Source organism: Ranitomeya imitator, chromosome 4 (genome assembly GCF_032444005.1).
Source record: "Ranitomeya imitator isolate aRanImi1 chromosome 4, aRanImi1.pri, whole genome shotgun sequence".
Classification (NCBI taxonomy): Eukaryota; Metazoa; Chordata; class Amphibia; order Anura; family Dendrobatidae; genus Ranitomeya; species Ranitomeya imitator.
In genome coordinates, this window is record NC_091285.1 from 639,777,315 (window position 1) to 639,798,050 (window position 20,736).

The following is a 20,736-nucleotide window of genomic DNA, read 5'->3' on the forward strand; positions in this document are numbered from 1 at the left end:
ATCTCATCCATCTCTCCTGTCTGCGGCCGCTCACTGCACACAGAATCACACAGTAGTGGCCGGCCGATATAGACAGGAGAGAGGGATGAGACTGACACCGTGTGTGTTCGCTCGGCTCCTGCAGTGTCAGTGCGGATGTGCAGGGCTGGGCACTCAATTCAGGCAGTGCTCGCTCTGGGTAAGCGAACGCTATCAATCAACATAATGGTGGTTGCGCAGTATGTTGATTGAGGTGGTGAAACAGTGCACCAGGACATTGGCCAAGGCAAGGGAGCACCGAGAAGTACTCATTTACATATGAAATAAAATCATTTTTATGTCCCACTAAAGACAATATGAGTTTTATAGGGATTAAATCCCCTACAGGACGCTATAAGTAGTTTAAATCATGGGTTTTTTTTTGGAAGATAGGGGGTAACAGATTGCCTTTAAAGTAAATGTCTGCATGTTAACATAATTTAATTTTTAGGTTTACATTTTCGTCAAGAAGGGATGACACTTTGTCAGCCTGAGGTCACAATAGGGGGAACATGGGAGCTTCCCGTTTACTGCACTTAACAGGGTGGTACCCAGTCAGCTTGCCCCGAGGCGGCTGCAGGCAGTCAGTATTTCATTACTCAGTTATGGCCGTCTGCACGGGATATGGAGCTTCTCCCTGGATCACAATATAATATGATGTCATTTGAAATTTTTTTTTTTTTAAAGTGAACGTTTTATTTGGTGACCACAATGTTGAGAGGAGCGGCGCTCGCTCTCTGGGTTTTGTAAATCTCTGTATTCCAGAGGCCAGTTCTGAATTCTTTATCTTCTCTCATTAGGATCGGGAGCCCCTGCGCTGCATACATCTTAGGGATATTTTGAAGACACATGAATGTCTTGTTAAATCTGGGTAAGTAATGAATATCCGGTCACCCAATATCAGAAAACCTCCTGGGCTATAGAGAGGGACAGGTTTAATGTGCCCAGTCTCTATAGAAAACTGTAGAGCAGGGGTGGGCAATTAATTTTCCCGAGGGGCCACATGAGAGACCGTGAGGGTTGTGGAGGGTCGAACCAATGCGCCAAAATTAATTCTACTCAATATTAATATTGATATATTATAATTATTATATTAATATTAATTGTATCACTTAATATTGAGCAGAATTCAGTATGCTGACATCCCCCTATATATCGTTTGAACCCGAGTACAGCCCCTTCTGTATATTGTATGAGCCCCACACAGCCTCCCTATATGCAGCATGTTACCCCCATATGCAGCACCATGTGCAGCACGTCACCCCCATATGCAGCACTATGTGCACCACGTCACCCCTATAGCTAGCACCATGTGCAGCACGTCACCCCCATATGTAGCACCATGTGCAGCACGTCACCCCCATATGTAGCACCATGTGCAGCACGTCACCCCCATATGTAGCACCATGTGCAGCATGTCACCCCCATATGTAACACCATGTGCAGCACGTCACCCCCATATGTAGCACCATGTGCAGCACGTCACCCCCATATGTAGCACCATGTGCAGCATGTCACCCCCATATGCAGCACCATGTGCAGCACGTCACCCCCATATGTAGCACCATGTGCAGCATGTCACCCCCATATGTAACACCATGTGCAGCACGTCACCCCCATATGTAGCACCATGTGCAGCACGTCACCCCCATATGTAGCACCATGTGCAGCATGTCACCCCCATATGTAACACCATGTGCAGCACGTCACCCCCATATGTAGCACCATGTGCAGCACGTCACCCCCATATGTAGCACCATGTGCAGCACGTCACCCCCATATGTAGCACCATGTGCAGCACGTCACCCCCATATGTAGCACCATGTGCAGCATGTCACCCCCATATGTAGCACCATGTGCAGCACGTCACCCCCATATGTAGCACCATGTGCAGCACGTCACCCCCATATGTAGCACCATGTGCAGCACGTCACCCCCATATGTAGCACCATGTGCAGCATATCACCCCCATATGTAGCACCATGTGCAGCACGTCACCCCCATATGTAGCACCATGTGCAGCATGTCACCCCCATATGTAGCACCATGTGCAGCACGTCACCCCCATAGCCAGCACCATGTGCAGCACGTCACCCCCATATGTAGCACCATGTGCAGCATGTCACCCCCATATGTAGCACCATGTGCAGCACGCCACCCCCATATGTAGCACCATGTGCAGCATGTCACCCCCATATGTAGCACTATGTGCACCACGTCACCCCCATATGTAGCACCATGTGCAGCACGTCACCCCCATATGTAGCACCATGTGCAGCATGTCACCCCCATATGTAGCACCATGTGCAGCATGTCACCCCCATTTGCAGCACTATGTGCACCATGTCACCCCCATAGCTAGCACCATGTGCAGCATATCACCCCCATATGTAGCACCATGTGCAGCATGTCACCCCCATATGTAGCACCATGTGCAGCATGTCACCCCCATATGTAGCACCATGTGCAGCACGCCACCCCCATATGTAGCACCATGTGCAGCACGTCACCCCCATATGTAGCACCATGTGCAGCATGTCACCCCCATTTGCAGCACTATGTGCACCATGTCACCCCCATAGCTAGCACCATGTGCAGCATGCCACCCCCTAAAGCCTCCATATGCCCACCCAAACATCCTATACACATGAAAAAAAAAGAAAAGCTCACCACATACTCACCTCGGTCCCGTTCCCCGGCGCTCGCTTCTCTCTCGGCCTCCGGCGCGCTGGCTCTCCGCAGTACACAGTGACGCGATGAAACGACATCATCATGTCAGCTGTTTCACACACACTGATTGGTGGAGACCCCTCCTCCACCAATGCAGTCAGCACCTATGGAGACAACGGAGACAGCGAGCGGGAGGGCAGGTGCGGCCCGTGGATCTCTGGTGTCCATCCCCACCGCTGTGTCGGACTCAGACAGCCTGCGGGCCACACCTTGCCCAGGTCTGCTGTAGAGCAATATTAGGTGTTTTTTCTGCGCTGCTGGTGGAATCCCGCAGAAAGGCTTTTGGTGTGGTTTTGCGACCGGTGGCTCTGTAGTTGTGTGGGATTCACAACCTTATAAGGTGAGCAAATAATCCCCACTAACATACCTGCGGTTATCAGTTAGGACACTATTGCCTTTTCTTCTTCCGTTAGTACAGTCTCTATACACCACGCTCCAAATTATTATGCAAATGATATTTTTCTCGGATTTTCCTAAATGGTCGGTGCAAATGACAGTCAGTCTAATATAGGTCATCACCCGTTAGATTATACATCGAATTTTATTGAAGAAACCTCCCAATGATAACAGTATAATCTCCAAAATGAATAAAAACTCACAATGCACTGTTCCAAATTATTAGGCACAGTAGAATTTCTATACATTTTTTATGTTTTAAAAAACTGAAAATTCTCATTTGTGGAATTTGCAGCATTAGGAGGTCACATTCCCTGAACAACAAAGCTATTTAACTTCAAAACCTCCTAACAGGCCAAGTTACATGTAACATAGAACCCTTCTTTGATATCACCTTCACAATTCTTGCATCCATTGAACTTGTGAGATTTTGGAGAGTCTCTGTATTTCTTTGCATGAAGTCAGAATCGCCTCCCAGAGCCGCTGTTTTGATGTGAACGGCCTCCCACCCTCATAGAGCTTGTGCTTGACGATACTCCAAAGGTTCTCTGTAGGGTTGAGGTCAGGGGAAGATGGTGGCCGCACCATGAGTTTATCCCCTTTTATGCCCAGAGCAGCCAATCACTCAGAGGTATTCTTTGCAGCATGAGATGGGGCATTGTCATGCATGAAGATGATTTTGCTCCTGAAGACATGTTTCTGCTTTTTATACCATGGAAGAAAGTTGTCAGTCAGAAACTCTATATACTTTGCAGAGGTCATTTTCACACCTTCAGGAACCTTAAAGCGTCCTACCAGCTGTTTCCCCATGATTCCGACCCAAAACATGACGCCTCCACCTCCTTGCTGACGTCGCAGCCTTGTTGGGACATGGTGGCCATCCACCAACCATCCACTACTCCATCCATCTGGACCATCCAGGGTTGCTCGACACTCATCAGTAAACAAGACTGTTTGGAAATTAGTCTTCATGTATGTCTGGGCCCACTGCAACCGTTTCTGCTTGTGAACACTGTTTAGGGGTGGCTGAATAGTAGGTTTATGCACCACAGCAAGCCTTTGAAGGATCCTACACCTTGAGGTTCGAGGGACTCCAGAGGCACCAGCAGCTTCAAATAACTGTTTGCTGCTTTGTAATGGTATTTTGGCAGCTGCTCTCTTAATCCAATGAATTTGTCTGGCAGAAACCTTCCTCATTATGCCTTTATCTGCATGAACTCTGCCTGTGCTCTGTTTCAGCCACAAATCTCTTCACAGTATGATGATCACTCTTACATTTTCGTGAAATATCTAATGTTTTCATCCCTTGACCAAGGCATTGCACTATTTGATGCTTTTTGGCAGCAGAAGAGATCCTTTTTATTCCTCAGGTTACTTGAAACCTGTGGCCTGCTTAATAATGTGGAACATCATTTTTAAGTAGTTTTCCTGTAATTAGAATCACCTGGAAAACTAATTATCACATGTGTTTACGATTGATTTCAGTGATCCATTGAGCCCTGAGACACAATACCATCCACGAGTTTATTTGAAAAACAAAACAATTAAGTCTTTATGACACTTAAATCCAATTTGCATAATAATTTGGAACATGGTGTAGAAGGCAGAGTTCTGGCTTTTCCCTAAATCTTGTTTCACGTGCACAAACACCGGAAGAGATGTGGGGGGGGGGGGGGGGGAAGGCAATAATATTCCTCCATAGACATATATTTACTTTTTTTTTTATTGCTGTAGGACATAATGAGGAAAATGAGTTATATATTAACTAAGAGCATCTAGTGCCGCAGCTTACAGATATATTATATCTTCAGTATTGCGTTTGTGTTTACTTTTCATGGCAAGTGAGGGTAATTCTTTGCAACTTTTTACTAGAATCCAATAGCGTCAAAGTTTTGCCTTTTTGCAAGCAATTTTTTTAAAATTTTTCAATAGTAATACGCTTTGATTACAAATAGCGTATGTGTTTCCATGGTAACAGACTACAAACAAGCTCTTTGTAGTCGGAATCTGCGGTCAGACTATTATATTAGGTACAAGAGGGTAGCCATAGAGAATGGTAGCAATTATAGCAGCCTGGCCCTGGTGTCTCGGGGGACCCTAAGGACCCTCTGATACCCCAGTGTTATAAATGGTAAATCTGGGGGCCCTGTTACAGATTTTGCTCTGGGCTCTGCCTCCCTCGGTGATCACATTACAGTCTTATCTCTAGTCGCACATTGTAGATATTTACTAAAGTAAGAGATTTATTACGATTAGAGAGTAGCTCTCCCCTGCAGAGAGCGGAGCCCGGCTGTGACAGCGGCTGTGACAGCGGAGGAAACCGCAGCACACAGGATGTCTTTATCTGAGTTTCATCACTTTTCTGTATTGCTCACACTCCTAACCTTCAGCAATGTGATAGACCGCCGGGCCGCACCTAACATCCCACCCGTGACCCCCCACACCCCCGTTATCAGTCCTTTCACACCGTATCACCAAGTACGGCATTTATCAGCTTATCTGCATATTGGGCAACAAATATGTCACCCTCATTATATTTTTCTTTTATTATTTCTGTGCTTTGCAGTTCTCTGGAAACCATCAGCAAGCAGGTTATCTGCTGTTGATGGATCTCAATGTGCCGATAAAGCCAGCTCTTCTATGGGACTCTGAATGATGACCCGGTGCTCCCACGTGCAGCACCATCCCATGTCAGTGAGGGTCCCTGCAGTTAGACCCCCAGCCATCCTCTGCATAGGTGATAAATGTATTTAGAGGGACAAACCCTGGGTTAATCCCAAAATCAAAAGTTATCCCCTGTTCATAAGATAGAGGATAATTATGTGAAAGCTGAGACCCCCAGCAATCCCGAGATTTGGGCTCTGGCACCCCGAGAATGAAGCTTTGTAGCCCTGTAATGTTAATGGAGCTGTGCTCCATTCATTGTCTATGGTACTGTTTGGAAATAGCAGAGCTCTATATTCGGCTTTTCTGGCAGTCCCATTGACAATGACTGGAGGCTAAGTTTGTGCACCCCTTCTCCGTTCAAGACAGGGCTGTAGAGGCCCATTCTCGGGGATAACTTGTAATTTTGGGAATAACCTTTTAATATCTTCTGCATCTGCTATTTATGAGGTTTAAAGGGGTTTTAGTATCTCAGTAAGTGATGCCATATCCTTAAGATTGACCATCACTTAATTATCGCTGGGGGGTGGGCTGTTTCTAAATTCTGCATGACAAGGTTGCAGCATGACTTCCGCGCTGTCAGTTTTTATTTTCTGCTGTGTGATGTTTGACTTTAAAATCAGCTCCCCCTAGTGGCAAATTTTGCAAATTACATGTCGAATTCACTTAAAAGGGCTATTCCCATCTCCTAGATCTCCTAGATCCTATCCCAATATGTAGTACATGTAATAATAATATTAGCAAAAACCTCCAATTAGAAATGTAGTATAGTTCTTCTGAATCGCTATATCTCTTATGTGCAGGCATTGCAGGACCTTAAATATCTTAAATATCCATGGTTACAACCAATAGCAACTAGCTAACTGTCACTATATTGGTGGTGTAACCATGGATACCTAAGGACCTGCAATGCCTGCATATGAGGAAAGAGACTTGGCAAATCGGAAGAACTATACTACATTTCTGATTGAAGATATTTGCTAATATTATTATTATTACATCTACTACATATTGGGATAGGATCTTGGAGATTAACCATTTAACCTTTACAAGTATGAAATATTCTGTTATTAACCCCTTACCGACATCGGACGTACTATACTCCCCTGCTTTGATGCAGGGCTCCGCGGTGAGTCCGCACCAAAGCCGGGACATGTCAGATGTTTTGAACAGCTGACATGTGCCCGTAATAGGCGCGGGCAGAATCGCGATCTGCCTGCACCTATTAACTAGTTAAATGCCGCTGTCAAACGCAGACAGCGGCATTTAACTACCGCTTCCGTCCGGGCGGCCGGAAATGACGTCATCGCCGACCCCCGTCACATGATCGGGGGACGGCGATGTGTCTCCATTGTAACCATAGAGGTCCTTGAGACCTCTATGGTTACTGATCGCCGGTGGCTGTGAGCGCCACCCTGTGGTCGGTGCTCACAGCACACCTCCATTTCTGCTACATAGCAGCGATCAGCAGATCGCTGCTATGTAGCAGAGCCGATCGTGCTATGCCTGCTTCTAGCCTCCCATGGAGACTATTGAAGCATGGCAAAAGTAAAAAAAAAAAGTTGAAAAAAATGTTAAAAAAATAAAAAAAATATAAAAGTTTAAATCACCCCCCTTTCGCCCCAATCAAAATAAATCAATAAAAAAAATATAAAATCTACGCATATTTGGTATCGCCGCGCTCAGAATCGCCCGATCTATCAACTAAAAAAAAGCATTAACCTGATCGCTAAACAACGTAGCGGGAAAAAAATTCGAAACGCCAGAATTACGTTTTTTTGGTCGCCGCGACATTGCATTAAAATGCAATAACGGGCGATCAAAAGAACGTATCTGCACCGAAATGCTATCATTAAAAACATCATCTCGGCACGCAAAAAATAAGCCCTCAACCGACCCCAGATGATGAAAAATGGAGACGCTACGGGTATCGGAAAATGGCGCAAATTTTTTTTTTTTTTTTTAGCAAAGTTTGGAATTTTTTTTCACCACTTAGGTAAAAAATAACCTAGTGATGTTAGGTGTCTATGAACTCGTACTGACCTGGAGAATCATAATGTCAGGTCATTTTAAGCATTTAGTGAACCTAGCAAAAAAGCCAAACAAAAAACAAGTGTGGGACTGCACTTTTTTTGCAATTTCACCGCACTTGGAATTTTTTTTCCGTTTTCTAGTACACGACATGGTAAAACCAATGATGTCGTTCAAAAGTACAACTTGTCCCGCAAAAAATAAGCCCTCACATGGCCAAATTGACGGAAAAATAAAAAAGTTATGGCTCTGGGAAGGAGGGGAGCGAAAAACGAACACGGAAAAACAAAAAATCCCACGGTCATGAAGGGGTTAATGAACTTGAATCTCAGCGAGTTCTTATGATTTATTCTTAAATTTTTAGGCTGGATTCACAAACGGCTTTTTTTTTTGTTAAAAGAAAAAAAGCACTTTTTTCTGACAAAGTTTCATTGATTTTTGGGATTTTTCTTTTGTCCCCGGATGCCGCTTTCCAGCCTGTAGTGCCATATAAAATGTGCTACCTATAATATAGTGTCTTTTGGGGGGTTAGATTTTTCCTGTTTTTTTTTTTTTTTTTTTCGTGGATTATAAGCCATAGACTTTTCTATAGTGCCTGAAAATTGGCAGGAGTAATGCATGTAACAAAATGCAAAAAAATTAAAAAAAAATCCCCAAAAATGTAAATAGGAATAATAAAAAAAAATCAGTGTGAAGGAGTCCTTACAGAATATATTCTGGTTTCTCAACATTTGCTGTTTTTTTCCATTAAACAAAAGCTGCTGCTACCTGGAAACCACAAGCAAGCAGGCTAGTTGTTTGTAGATGCAGGATAGCTTAATTACATTTTCTTAATTTACACTTCCACTTCCATATAGCAAGGCTACAATATTCCTCTCCAAAGAACTATGTAGAGGGAAAAACAAAGTCAGATCCTTCAAGAACAGCCTGATGACAGTCTAAGAGCACTGTCCCTGGGTAGCAGTGCTAAGATTGCTGTCCCTGGGTAGTAGGGCTAAGAGAGCTGTTCTTGGGTACTACTGCTAGAAGGGCTGTCACTGGGTAGTAGAGCCAAGAGAGCTGTTCCTGGGAAGTAGGGCTAATATAGTTGTTCCTTTGTAGTAGTGCTAAAAGCGCTGTCCCTATGTAGCAGGGCTAAGAGAGCTGTTACTAGCTAGTAGGGCTAAGAGTGCTGTCCCTGGGTAGCAAAGCTAAAAGCACTGTCCATACGTAGTAGGGCTAAGAGAGCTGTTACTGGCTAGTAGGGCTAAGAGAGGGTCCCTGGATAGCAGGGTTAAAAGAGCGGTTCCTAGGTAGTAGGGCTAAGAGAGCTGTCCCTTGGCTTTAGGTATAAGAGAGCTGTCCCTTGGCAGTAGGGCTAAGAGAGCTATCCCTTGGCAGTAGGACTAAGAGAGTGGTCCCTGAATAGCAGGGCTAAGAGAGCGGTCCCTGGGTAGTAGGGGTAAGACAGCGGTAAGAGAAGGAGATCCAGCTCAACGAAATAGTGAAAAATCCATAATTTATTTCACTTAAAATATAGTGAAAGGACAAAACATCAGCATACAGAAAAAATTATAAAAACAAGGTCAACGCGTTTCCGGTGACTAAGCACCCTTAATCATGATTAAGGGTGCTTAGTCACCGGAAACGCGTTGACCTTGTTTTTATAATTTTTTCTGTATGCTGATGTTTTGTCCTTTCACTATATTTTAAGTGAAATAAATTATGGATTTTTCACTATTTCGTTGAGCTGGATCTCCTTCTCTTTCCTGTTTGTCCACGCCCTGACACAGCGGTTCCGTGCTCCGAGCTCCTGGGAATGTCGGTATGGTGAGCTGGATTTTGTTTTTCCTGTAAGACAGCGGTCCCTGGTTAGTAGGGCTAAGAGCACTGTCCTTGAGTAGTAGGGCTAAGACTGCTGTCCCTGGGTAGTAGGGCTAAGAGCGCTGTCCCCGGGTAGTAGGGCTAAGAGCGCTATCCTTGGGTAGTAGGACTAAGAGATCTGTCCCTGGGCAATAGTGCAGAGAGAGTGGTCCCTGGGTAGAAGGGTTAAGAGAGCGGTCCTTGGGTAGTAGCATTAAGAGAGTTATTCCTGGTAGTAGGGCTAACAGAGGTGTTCCTGTTAGTAGGGCTTAGAGAGCTGTATCTAGGTAGTAGGGCTAAGAGAGCTGTCCCTGGGTAGAAGGGCTAAGAGAGCGGTCCTTGGGGAGTAGCATTTAGAGAGCTGTTACTGGTAGTAGGGCTAGGAGAGCTGTCCCAGGGTAATAGGGCAAAGAGCGCTGTCCCTGGTTGGTAGGGTTAAGAGCGCTGTCCCTGGTTAATAGGACTAAGAGCGCTGTCCCTGGGTAGTAGGGCTAAGAACGCTGTCCCTGTGTAGTAGGGCTAAGAATGCTGTCCCTGGGTAGTAGGGCTAAGAGCGCTGTCCCTGGGTAGTAGGGCTAAGAGCACTGTCCCTGGGTAGTAGGGCTAAGAGCACTGTCCCTGGGTTGTAGGGCTTATAGCGCTGTCCCTGGGTAGTAGTGCTAAAAGCACTGTCCCTGAGTAGTATGGTTATGAGTGCTGTCCCTGGGTAGTAGGGCAAAGAGCGTTATCCCTGGGTTGTAGGGCTTAGGAGAGCTGACCCTGGGTAGTAGGTATAAGAGAGTTGTCCTGGGGTACTAGGGCTAAGAGAACTGTCCCTGGGTAGTCGAGCTAAGAGCGCTGTCCCTGAGTAGCAAAGTTAAAAGCACTGTTCCTGGGTAGTAGGGCTAAAAATGCTGTTCGTGGGTAGTAGAGTTAAGAGCACTGACACTAGGTAGTAGGGTTAAGAACGCTGTCCCTGTGTAGTAGGGCTATGAATGCTGTCGCTGGGTAGTAGGGCTGAGATCGCTGTCCCTGGGTAGTAGGGCTAAGAACGCTGTCCCTGTGTAGTAGGGCTAAGAATGCTGTCTGTTGTGAATTCTGTTGTTGAGCTCCCTCCTGTGGTCAGGAATGGTACTTCGGCTGGTTCTGTCCATGGACTTTCTCTGGTGGCTGTGGGTGTTTCTGAGTTTCCTTCCACAGGTGACGAGCTTAATTCGTTAGCTGGCTACTCTATTTAACTCCTCTTGGATCATTGCTAGATGCCAGCTGTCAATGTTGTACTATGGCTCTAGTTTGCTCCTGGATCATACTGGTTACCTGTTACTCCAGCAGAAGCTAAGTTCCTCTTTGCTATTTTGCTCGTTTGCTATTTTTTCTGTCCAGCTTGCTATTGTTAAATATTGCCTTGCTTGCTGGAAGCTCTGGGACGCAGAGGGGCGCCCCCCGCACCATGAGTCGGTGCGGAAGGGTTTTTTTTCCCTGCACTCTCTGCGTGGCTTTTGTAGGTTTTTGTGCTGACCGCAAAGTGACCTTTCCTGTCCTCTGTCTGTTCAGTAAGTCGGGCCTCTCTTTGCTAAATCTATTTCATCTCTGTGTTTGTGATTTCATCTTGCTCACAGTCAATATATGTGGGGGCTGCCTTTTCCTTTGGGGAATTTCTCTGAGGCAAGGTAGGCTTATTTTTCCTCTTAAGGGCTAGCTAGTTTCTGAGGCTGTGTCGAGTTGCATAGGGAGCGTTAGGAGCAATCCACGGCTATTTTTAGTGTGTGTGATAGGCTTAGGGATTGCGGTCAGCAGAGTTCCCACTTCCCAGAGCTTGTTCTGTGTTTTGTGGCTATCAGGTCTTTCCGGGTGCTCTTAACCATCAGGTCCATTGTTGTCCTTACCACCAGGTCATAACAGTACAGCTGGCCAAAAGTATTAATGCATCTCAATAGAGGGATAAGAGAAGTTCTGAGACCCTTTTTTTTTTTGTTTGCAGCGTGTTTTGTCTCTCATTTCCCCTATACCTCTGGGTGGTTCAGAACACAGGTGTAGACATGGACATTCAAGGTCTGTCCTCTTTGATGGATAATCTCACTATAAGTGTACAAAAAGTTCAAGATTTTGTGGTTCAGAATCCGATGTCAGAGCCAAGGATTCCAATTCCTGATTTGTTTTTTGGTGATAGATCTAAGTTCTTGAATTTCAAAAATAATTGTGAATTTCAAAAATAATTGTAAATTGTTTCTTGCCCTGAAACCTCACTCCTCAGGTGACTCTGTTCAACAAGTAAAGATCATTATTTCTTTATTACATGGCGACCCTCAAGACTGGGCATTTTCCCTTGCGCCAGGAGATCCGGCATTGCGTGATGTTGATGTGTTTTTCCTGGCGTTTGGATTGCTTTATGACGAACCAAATTCAGTGGATCAGGCAGAGAAAGTCTTGCTGGATCTGTGTCAGGGTCAGGATGAGGCAGAGACATATTGTCAGAAGTTTAGAAAGTGGTCTGTGCTCACTCAGTGGAATGAATGTGCCGTGGCAGCAATCTTCACAAAGGGTCTCTCTGAAGCCCTTAAGGATGTCATGGTGGGATTTCCCATGCCTGCTGGTCTGAATGAGTCTATGTCTTTGGCCATTCAGATCGATCGACGCTTGCGTGAGCGTAAAGCTGTGCACCATTTGGCGGTATTCTCTGAGCATAGGCCTGAGCCTATGCAATGTGATAGGACTTTGACCAGAGCTGAACGGCAAGAACACAGACGTCGGAATGGGCTGTGTTTTTACTGTGGTGATTCCACTCATGCTATCTCCGATTGTCCTAAGCGCACTAAGCGTTTCGCTAGGTCTGCTACCATTGGTACGGTACAGTCTAAATTTCTATTGTCCGTTACTCTGATTTGCTCTTTGTCATCCTATTCTGTTATGGCTTTTGCGGATTCAGGCGCTGCTCTGAATTTGATGGACTTGGAGTATGCTAGGCGCTGTGGTTTTTTCTTGGAGCCCTTGCAGTATCGTATTCCATTGAGAGGAATTGATGCTACGCCTTTGGCCAAGAATAAGCCTCAGTACTGGACCCAATTGACCATGTGCATGGCTCCTGCACATCAGGAGGATATCCGCTTTTTGGTGTTGCATAATCTGCATGATGTGGTCGTTTTGGGGTTGCCATGGCTACAGGTTCATAATCCAGTACTGGACTGGAAATCTATGTCTGTGTCCAGCTGGGGTTGCCAGGGGGTACATGGTGATGTTCCATTTTTGTCAATTTCGTCTTCCACTCCTGCTGAAGTTCCGGAGTTTTTGTCAGATTATCAGGATGTATTTGATGAGCCCAAAGCCAGTGCCCTACCTCCTCATAGGGATTGCGATTGTGCAATTAATTTGATTCCTGGTAGTAAGTTTCCTAAGGGTCGATTGTTCAATTTATCTGTGCCAGAACACGCCGCTATGCGGAGTTATATAAAGGAATCCTTGGAGAAAGGCCATATTCGCCCGTCGTCATCACCGTTAGGAGCAGGATTCTTTTTTGTGGCCAAGAAGGATGGTTCTTTGAGACCTTGTATTGATTACCGCCTTCTTAATAAAATTACAGTCAAATTTCAGTATCCTTTGCCGCTGCTGTCTGATTTGTTTGCTCGTATTAAAGGGGCTAGTTGGTTCACCAAGATAGATCTTCGAGGGGTGTATAATCTTGTGCGTATTAAACAGGGCGATGAATGGAAAACTGCATTTAATACGCCCGAGGGCCATTTTGAGTACCTGGTTATGCCATTCGGGCTTTCCAATGCTCCATCAGTATTTCAGTCCTTTATGCATGATATCTTCCGAGAGTACCTGGATAAGTTCCTGATTGTGTATTTGGATGATATTTTGGTCTTTTCGGATGATTGGGAGTCTCATGTGAAGCAGGTCAGAATGGTGTTCCAGGTCCTTCGTGCGAATTCCTTGTTTGTGAAGGGGTCTAAGTGTCTCTTTGGAGTTCAGAAGGTTTCGTTTTTGGGATTCATTTTTTCCCCTTCTACTATCGAGATGGACCCTGTTAAAGTCCAGGCCATTTACGATTGGACTCAGTCGACATCTGTGAAGAGCCTGCAGAAATTTCTGGGCTTTGCTAATTTTTATCGTCGCTTCATCGCTAATTTTTCTAGTGTTGCTAAACCGTTGACTGATTTGACCAAGAAGGGTGCTGATGTGGTCAATTGGTCTTCTGCGGCTGTGGAAGCTTTTCAGGAATTGAAGCGTCGTTTTTCTTCTGCCCCTGTGTTGTGCCAGCCAGATGTTTCGCTCCCGTTTCAGGTTGAGGTGGATGCTTCTGAGATTGGAGCAGGGGCTGTTTTGTCACAAAGAAGTTCTGATGGCTCGGTGATGAAGCCATGTGCTTTCTTTTCTAGAAAGTTTTCGCCTGCTGAGCGCAATTATGATGTTGGTAATCGGGAGTTGTTGGCCATGAAGTGGGCATTCGAGGAGTGGCGTCATTGGCTTGAAGGAGCCAAGCATCGCGTGGTGGTCTTGACAGATCACAAGAATTTGACTTATCTTGAGTCTGCCAAGCGGTTGAATCCGAGACAGGCTCGATGGTCGCTATTTTTCTCCCGTTTTGATTTTGTGGTTTCGTACCTTCCGGGCTCTAAGAATGTGAAGGCTGATGCCCTGTCAAGGAGTTTTGTGCCTGACTCTCCGGGTGTTCCTGAGCCGGCGGGTATTCTCAAAGAGGGGGTAATTTTGTCTGCCATCTCCCCTGATTTGCGGCGGGTGCTGCAAAAATTTCAGGCTGATAGACCTGACCGGTGCCCAGCAGAGAAACTGTTTGTCCCTGATAAATGGACTAGTAGAGTTATCTCTGAGATTCATTGTTCAGTGTTGGCTGGTCATCCTGGGATCTTTGGTACCAGAGATTTGGTGGCTAGATCCTTTTGGTGGCCGTCTTTGTCACGGGATGTGCGTTCTTTTGTGCAGTCCTGTGGGACTTGTGCTCGGGCTAAGCCCTGCTGTTCTCGTGCCAGTGGGTTGCTTTTGCCCTTGCCGGTCCCGAAGAGGCCCTGGACGCATATTTCTATGGATTTTATTTCGGATCTCCCTGTCTCTCAAAAGATGTCGGTCATTTGGGTGGTTTGTGATCGCTTTTGTAAGATGGTCCATTTGGTACCCTTGTCTAAATTACCTTCCTCCTCTGATTTGATGCCATTGTTTTTCCAGCATGTGGTTCGTTTACATGGCATTCCGGAGAACATCGTTTCGGACAGAGGTTCCCAGTTTGTTTCGAGGTTTTGGCGTTCCTTTTGTGCTAGGATGGGCATTGATTTGTCTTTTTCCTCGGCTTTTCATCCTCAGACAAATGGCCAAACCGAACGAACTAACCAGACTTTGGAAACATATCTGAGATGCTTTGTTTCTGCTGATCAGGATGATTGGGTGTCCTTTTTGCCTTTGGCTGAGTTCGCCCTTAATAATCGGGCCAGCTCGGCTACTTTGGTTTCGCCGTTCTTCTGCAATTCTGGTTTCCACCCCCGTTTCTCTTCAGGGCAGGTTGAGTCCTCGGACTGTCCTGGTGTAGATACTGTGGTGGATAGGTTGCAGCAGATTTGGACTCATGTGGTGGACAATTTGACATTGTCCCAGGAGAAGGCTCAACGTTTCGCTAACCGCCGGCGCTGTGTGGGTCCCCGACTTCGTGTTGGGGATTTGGTTTGGTTGTCGTCTCGTTATGTTCTTTTGAAGGTTTCCTCTCCTAAGTTTAAGCCTCCTTTCATTGGTCCGTATAAGGTTTCTGAGGTTCTCAATCCTGTGTCATTTCGTTTGGCCCTTCCAGCTTTTTTTGCCATCCATAATGTGTTCCATAGGTCGTTGTTGCGGAGATACGTGGCGCCTGTGGTTCCATCCGTTGATCCTCCTGCCCCGGTGTTGGTTGAGGGGGAGTTGGAGTATGTGGTGGAGAAGATTTTGGATTCTCGTATTTCGAGACGGAAACTTCAGTACCTGGTCAAGTGGAAGGGTTATGGTCAAGAAGATAATTCCTGGGTTTTTGCCTCTGATGTTCATGCTGCCAATCTCGTTCGTGCCTTTCATTTGGCTCATCCTGGTCGGCCTGGGGGCTCTGGTGAGGGTTCGGTGACCCCTCATCAAGGGGGGGGTACTGTTGTGAATTCTGTTGTTGAGCTCCCTCCTGTGGTCAGGAATGGTACTTCGGCTGGTTCTGTCCATGGACTTTCTCTGGTGGCTGTGGGTGTTTCTGAGTTTCCTTCCACAGGTGACGAGCTTAATTCGTTAGCTGGCTACTCTATTTAACTCCTCTTGGATCATTGCTAGATGCCAGCTGTCAATGTTGTACTATGGCTCTAGTTTGCTCCTGGATCGTACTGGTTACCTGTTACTCCAGCAGAAGCTAAGTTCCTCTTTGCTATTTTGCTTGTTTGCTATTTTTTCTGTCCAGCTTGCTATTGTTAAATATTGCCTTGCTTGCTGGAAGCTCTGGGACGCAGAGGGGCGCCCCCCGCACCGTGAGTCGGTGCGGAAGGGTTTTTTTTCCCTGCACTCTCTGCGTGGCTTTTGTAGGTTTTTGTGCTGACCGCAAAGTGACCTTTCCTGTCCTCTGTCTGTTCAGTAAGTCGGGCCTCTCTTTGCTAAATCTATTTCATCTCTGTGTTTGTGATTTCATCTTGCTCACAGTCAATATATGTGGGGGCTGCCTTTTCCTTTGGGGAATTTCTCTGAGGCAAGGTAGGCTTATTTTTCCTCTTAAGGGCTAGCTAGTTTCTGAGGCTGTGTCGAGTTGCATAGGGAGCGTTAGGAGCAATCCACGGCTATTTTTAGTGTGTGTGATAGGCTTAGGGATTGCGGTCAGCAGAGTTCCCATTTCCCAGAGCTTGTGTTTTGTGGCTATCAGGTCTTTCCGGGTGCTCTTAACCATCAGGTCCATTGTTGTCCTTACCACCAGGTCATAACAGCTGTCCCTGGGTAGTAGGGCTAAGAGCGCTGTCCCTGGGTAGTAGGGCTAAGAGCACTGTCCCTGGGTAGTAGGGCTAAGAGCTCTGTCCCTGGGTTGTAGGGCTAAGAGTGCTGTCCCTGGGTAGTAGGGCTAAAAGCACTGTCCCTGAGTAGTATGGCTATGAGTGCTGTCCCTGGGTAGTAGGGCTAAGAGCATTATCCCTGGGTTGTAGGGCTTAGGAGAGATGTCCCTGGGTAGTAGGTATAAGAGAGTTGTCCTGGGGTACTAGGGCTAAGAGAATTGTCCCTGGGTAGTCGAGCTAAGAGCGCTGTCCCTGAGTAGCAAAGTTAAAAGCACTGTTCCTGGGTAGTAGGGCTAAAAATGCTGTTCGTGGGTAGTAGGGTTAAGAGCACTGACACTGGGTAGTACGGCTAAGAACGCTGTCCCTGTGTAGTAGGGCTAAGAATGCTGTCCCTGGGTAGTAGGGCTGAGATCGCTGTCCCTGGGTAGTAGGGCTAAGAACGCTGTCCCTGGGTAGTAGGGCTAAGAACGCTGTCCCTGGGTAGTAGAGCTAAGAGTGCTATCCCTGGGTAGTATGGCTAAGAGAACTGTCCCGGGGTACTAGGGCTAAGAGAACTGTCCCTGGGGTAGTCAGGCTAAGAGCTCTGTCCCTGGGTAGCAAAGTTAAAAGCACTGTCCCCGCATAGTAGGGCTAAGAGAGTTGTCCCTGGGTAGTAGCGCTAAGAGAGCTGTCCCTGGGTAGTAGCGCTACGAGCGCTGTCCCTGGGTAGTATGGCTAAGAGAGCTGAATCTAGGTAGTAGGGCTAAGAGAGCTGTCCCCGCGTAGTAGGGCTAAGAGCTCTATCCTTGGGTAGTAGGGCTAATAGAGCTGTCCCTGGGTAGAAGGGCTAAGAGAGCGCTCCCTGGGTAGAAGGGTTAAGGGAGCGGTCCTTGGGTAGTAGCGTTAAGAGTGTTATTCCTGGTAGTATGGCTAACAAAGCTGTATTTGGGTAGTAGGGCTAAAAGAGCTGTATCTAGGTAGTAGGGATAAGAGAGCTGTCCCCCGGGTAGTAGGGCAAAGGGTGCTATCCTTGGGTAGTAGGGCTAAGAGAGCTATCCCTGGGTAGAAGGGCTAAGAGAGCGGTCCTTGGGGAGTATCATTTAGAGAGCTGTTCCTGGTAGTAGGGCTAAGAGAGCTGACCCAGGGTAATAGGGCAAAGAGCACTGTCTCTGGTTAGTAGGGTTAAGAGCGCTGCCCTGGTTAGTAGGGCTAAGAGTGCTGTCCCTGGGTAGTAGGGCTAAGAGCACTGTCTCTGGGTAGTAGAGCTAAGAGCGCTGTCCCTGGGTAGTAGGGCTAAAAGCGCTGTCCCTGAGTAGTATGGCTATGAGTGCTGTCCCTGGGTAGTAGGGCTAAGAGCGTTATCCCTGGGTTGTAGGGCTAAAGAGAGCTGTCCCTGGGTAGTAGGCATAAGAGAGCTGTCCCTGGGTTGTAGGGCTAAGAGAGCTGTCCCTGGGTTGTAGGGCTAAGAGAGCTGTCCCTGGGTTGTAGGGCTAAGAGAGTTGTCCTGGGGTAATAGGGTAAAGAGCACTGTCTCTGGGTAGTAGGGTTAAGAGCACTGTCTCTGGGTAGTAGGGCTAAGAGCGCTGTCCCTGGGTAGTAGGGCTAAAAGCACTGTCCCTGAGTAGTATGGCTATGAGTGCTGTCCCTGGGTAGTAGGGCTAAGACAGCTGTCCCTGGGTTGTAGGGCTAAGAGAGTTGTCCCGGGGTACTAGGGCTAAGAGAACTGTCCCTGGGTAGTCGAGCTGAGAGCGCTGTCCCTGAGTAGCAAAGTTAAAAGCACTGTTCCTGAGTAGTAGGGCAAAAATGCTGTTCCCGGGTAGTAGTGCTAAGAACGCTGTCCCTGGGTAGTAAGGCTAAGAGTGCTGTCCCTGGGTAGTAAGGCTAAGTGCGCTGCCCCTGTTTAGTAGGGCTAAGAACGCTGTCCCTGGGTAGTAGGGCTGAGATCGCTGTCCCTGGGTAGTAGGGCTAAGATCGCTGTCCCTGGGTAGTAGGGCGAAGAGTGCTCTCCCTGGGTAGTAAGGCTACGAGTGCTGACACTGAGTAGTAGGGCTAAGAACGCTGTCCCTGTTTAGTAGGGCTAAGATCGCTGTCCCTGGGTAGTAGGGCTAAGAGTGCTGTCCCTGGGTAGTAAGGCTAATTGCGCTGACACTGGGTAGTAGGGCTAAGAACGCTGTCCCTGGGTAGTAGGGCTGAGATCGCTGTCCCTGGGTAGTAGGGCTAAGATCGCTGTCCCTGGGTAGTAGGGCTAAGAACGCTGTCCCTGGGTAGTAGAGCTAAGAGCGCTATCCCTGGGTAGTACGGCTCAGAGAACTGTCCCGGGGTACTAGGGCTAAGAGAACTGTCCCTGGGGTAGTCAGGCTAAGAGCTCTGTCCCTGAGTAGCAAAGTTAAAAGCCCTGTCCCCGCGTAGTAGGGCTAAAAGAGCTGTCCCTGAGTAGTAGCGCTAAAAGCGCTGTCCCTGGGTAGTAGGGCTAAGAGCGCTATCCCTGGGCAGTAGAGCTAAGAGTGATGTCCCTGGGTAGTAGGGCTAAGAGCATTGTCCCTGCGTAGCAGGGCTAAGAGCGCTATCCCTGGGCAGTAGAGCTAAGACAGCTGTCCCTGGGTAGTAGGGCTAAGAGCGCTGTCCCTGCGTAGCAGGGCTAAGAGCGCTATCCCTGGGCAGTAGAGCTAAGAGTGATGTCCATGTGTAGTAGGGCTAAGAGCGCTATCCCTGGGCAGTAGAGCTAAGACAGCTGTCCCTGGGTAGTAGGGCTAAGAGCGCTGTCCCTGCGTAGCAGGGCTAAGAGCGCTATCCCTGAGCAGTAGAGCTAAGAGTGCTGTCCCTGTGTGGTAGGGCTAAGGAGCTGTGGCAGACCTCAGAGCCCAAGATATACTGCTCATTATGCTAAATACTGGCTGTGTCTGCTCTGATTCAAAAATGAAACCACACAAAAGTGCTGGCTGACAGCTATCTTTGTGTTTACTTTTTTATGGAGACTGACTGCGTTCACTTTTTGTGCTGGCTGACTGCTTTTACTTTTTGTGCTGGCTGACTGCTTTTACTTTTTGTGCTGGCTGACTGCGTTCACTTTTTGTGCTGGCTGACTGCATTCACTTTTTGTGCTGGCTGACTGTGTTCACTTTTTGCGCTGGCTGACTGTATTCACTTTTTGTGCTGGCTGACTGTGTTCACTTTTTGCGCTGGCTGACTGCGTTCACTTTTTGTGCTGGCTGACTGCGTTCACTTTTTGTGCTGGCTGACTGTGTTCACTTTTTGCGCTGGCTGACTGCGTTCCCTTTTTGTGCTGGCTGACTGCGTTCACTTCTTGTGCTGGCTGACTGCTTTTACTTTTTGTGCTGGCTGACTGCTTTTACTTTTTGTGCTGGCTGACTGCGTTCACTTTTTGTGCTGGCTGACTGCATTCACTTTTTGTGTTGGCTGACTGCGTTCACTTTTTGCACTGGCTGACTGCTTTCCCTTTTTGCGCTGGCTGACTGCGTTCACTTTTTGTGTTGGCTGACTGCGTTCACTTTTTGTGCTGGCTGACTGCATTCACTTGTTGCGCTGGCTGACTGCGTTCACTTTTTGCGTTGGCTGACTGCGTTCACTTTTTGCGCTGGCTGACTGCTTTCACTTTTGTGCTGGCTAACTGCGTTCACTTTTTGTGCTGCATGCATGGTGTACACAAAGACGGCACCTGCCCCTTGTGCTGGCGCTCAGATTCCAAAATCGCATCACATTGCCAGCTCTGCCCCCCTGGCAGTGCTGACGTAGAAGGCATCCAGTACTTCGTAGAGGGGATGGTGCCAGCTCAGGGGGCAGGTGCCATCTTAGATTTGCGATCCGGCGCATACTTCAACAATGCTCTGACCGTCTTTCCACTTTCCCTATACGGAGAGCCGGTCAGATCAGTGCTAAAGTGTGTCCTAATCTCGTGGGCCGCATAGAATGACATGGTGGCTGGATTCGGCCCACGGGCCTTGAATTTGACACGTCTGCTAGAGAATAAAGGTGAAAACTCTGCGGCATAAAAAGCCATTTCAGCTAGCAGACATGTAAGCTGTGTCTGTGCTGCCCAGTCACTACCATTCCGACATTAGGCGTGGATGTGGATGGTGGAAATGTG

General features: G+C 47.3%; 1 protein-coding gene across 2 annotated transcripts in view; it reads left to right on the forward strand.

Moving 5' to 3' along the window:
* The window catches only part of PLEKHA2 (pleckstrin homology domain containing A2), a 127,440-nt gene that overhangs the window by 84,568 nt on the left and 22,136 nt on the right, over nt 1–20,736 (forward strand). For both annotated transcript variants that reach the window (XM_069766866.1, XM_069766865.1), the window contains one exon: nt 819–889. In XM_069766866.1, the coding sequence (XP_069622967.1) occupies nt 819–889 (71 nt within the window). The remainder of the gene's footprint in view (nt 1–818; nt 890–20,736) is intronic.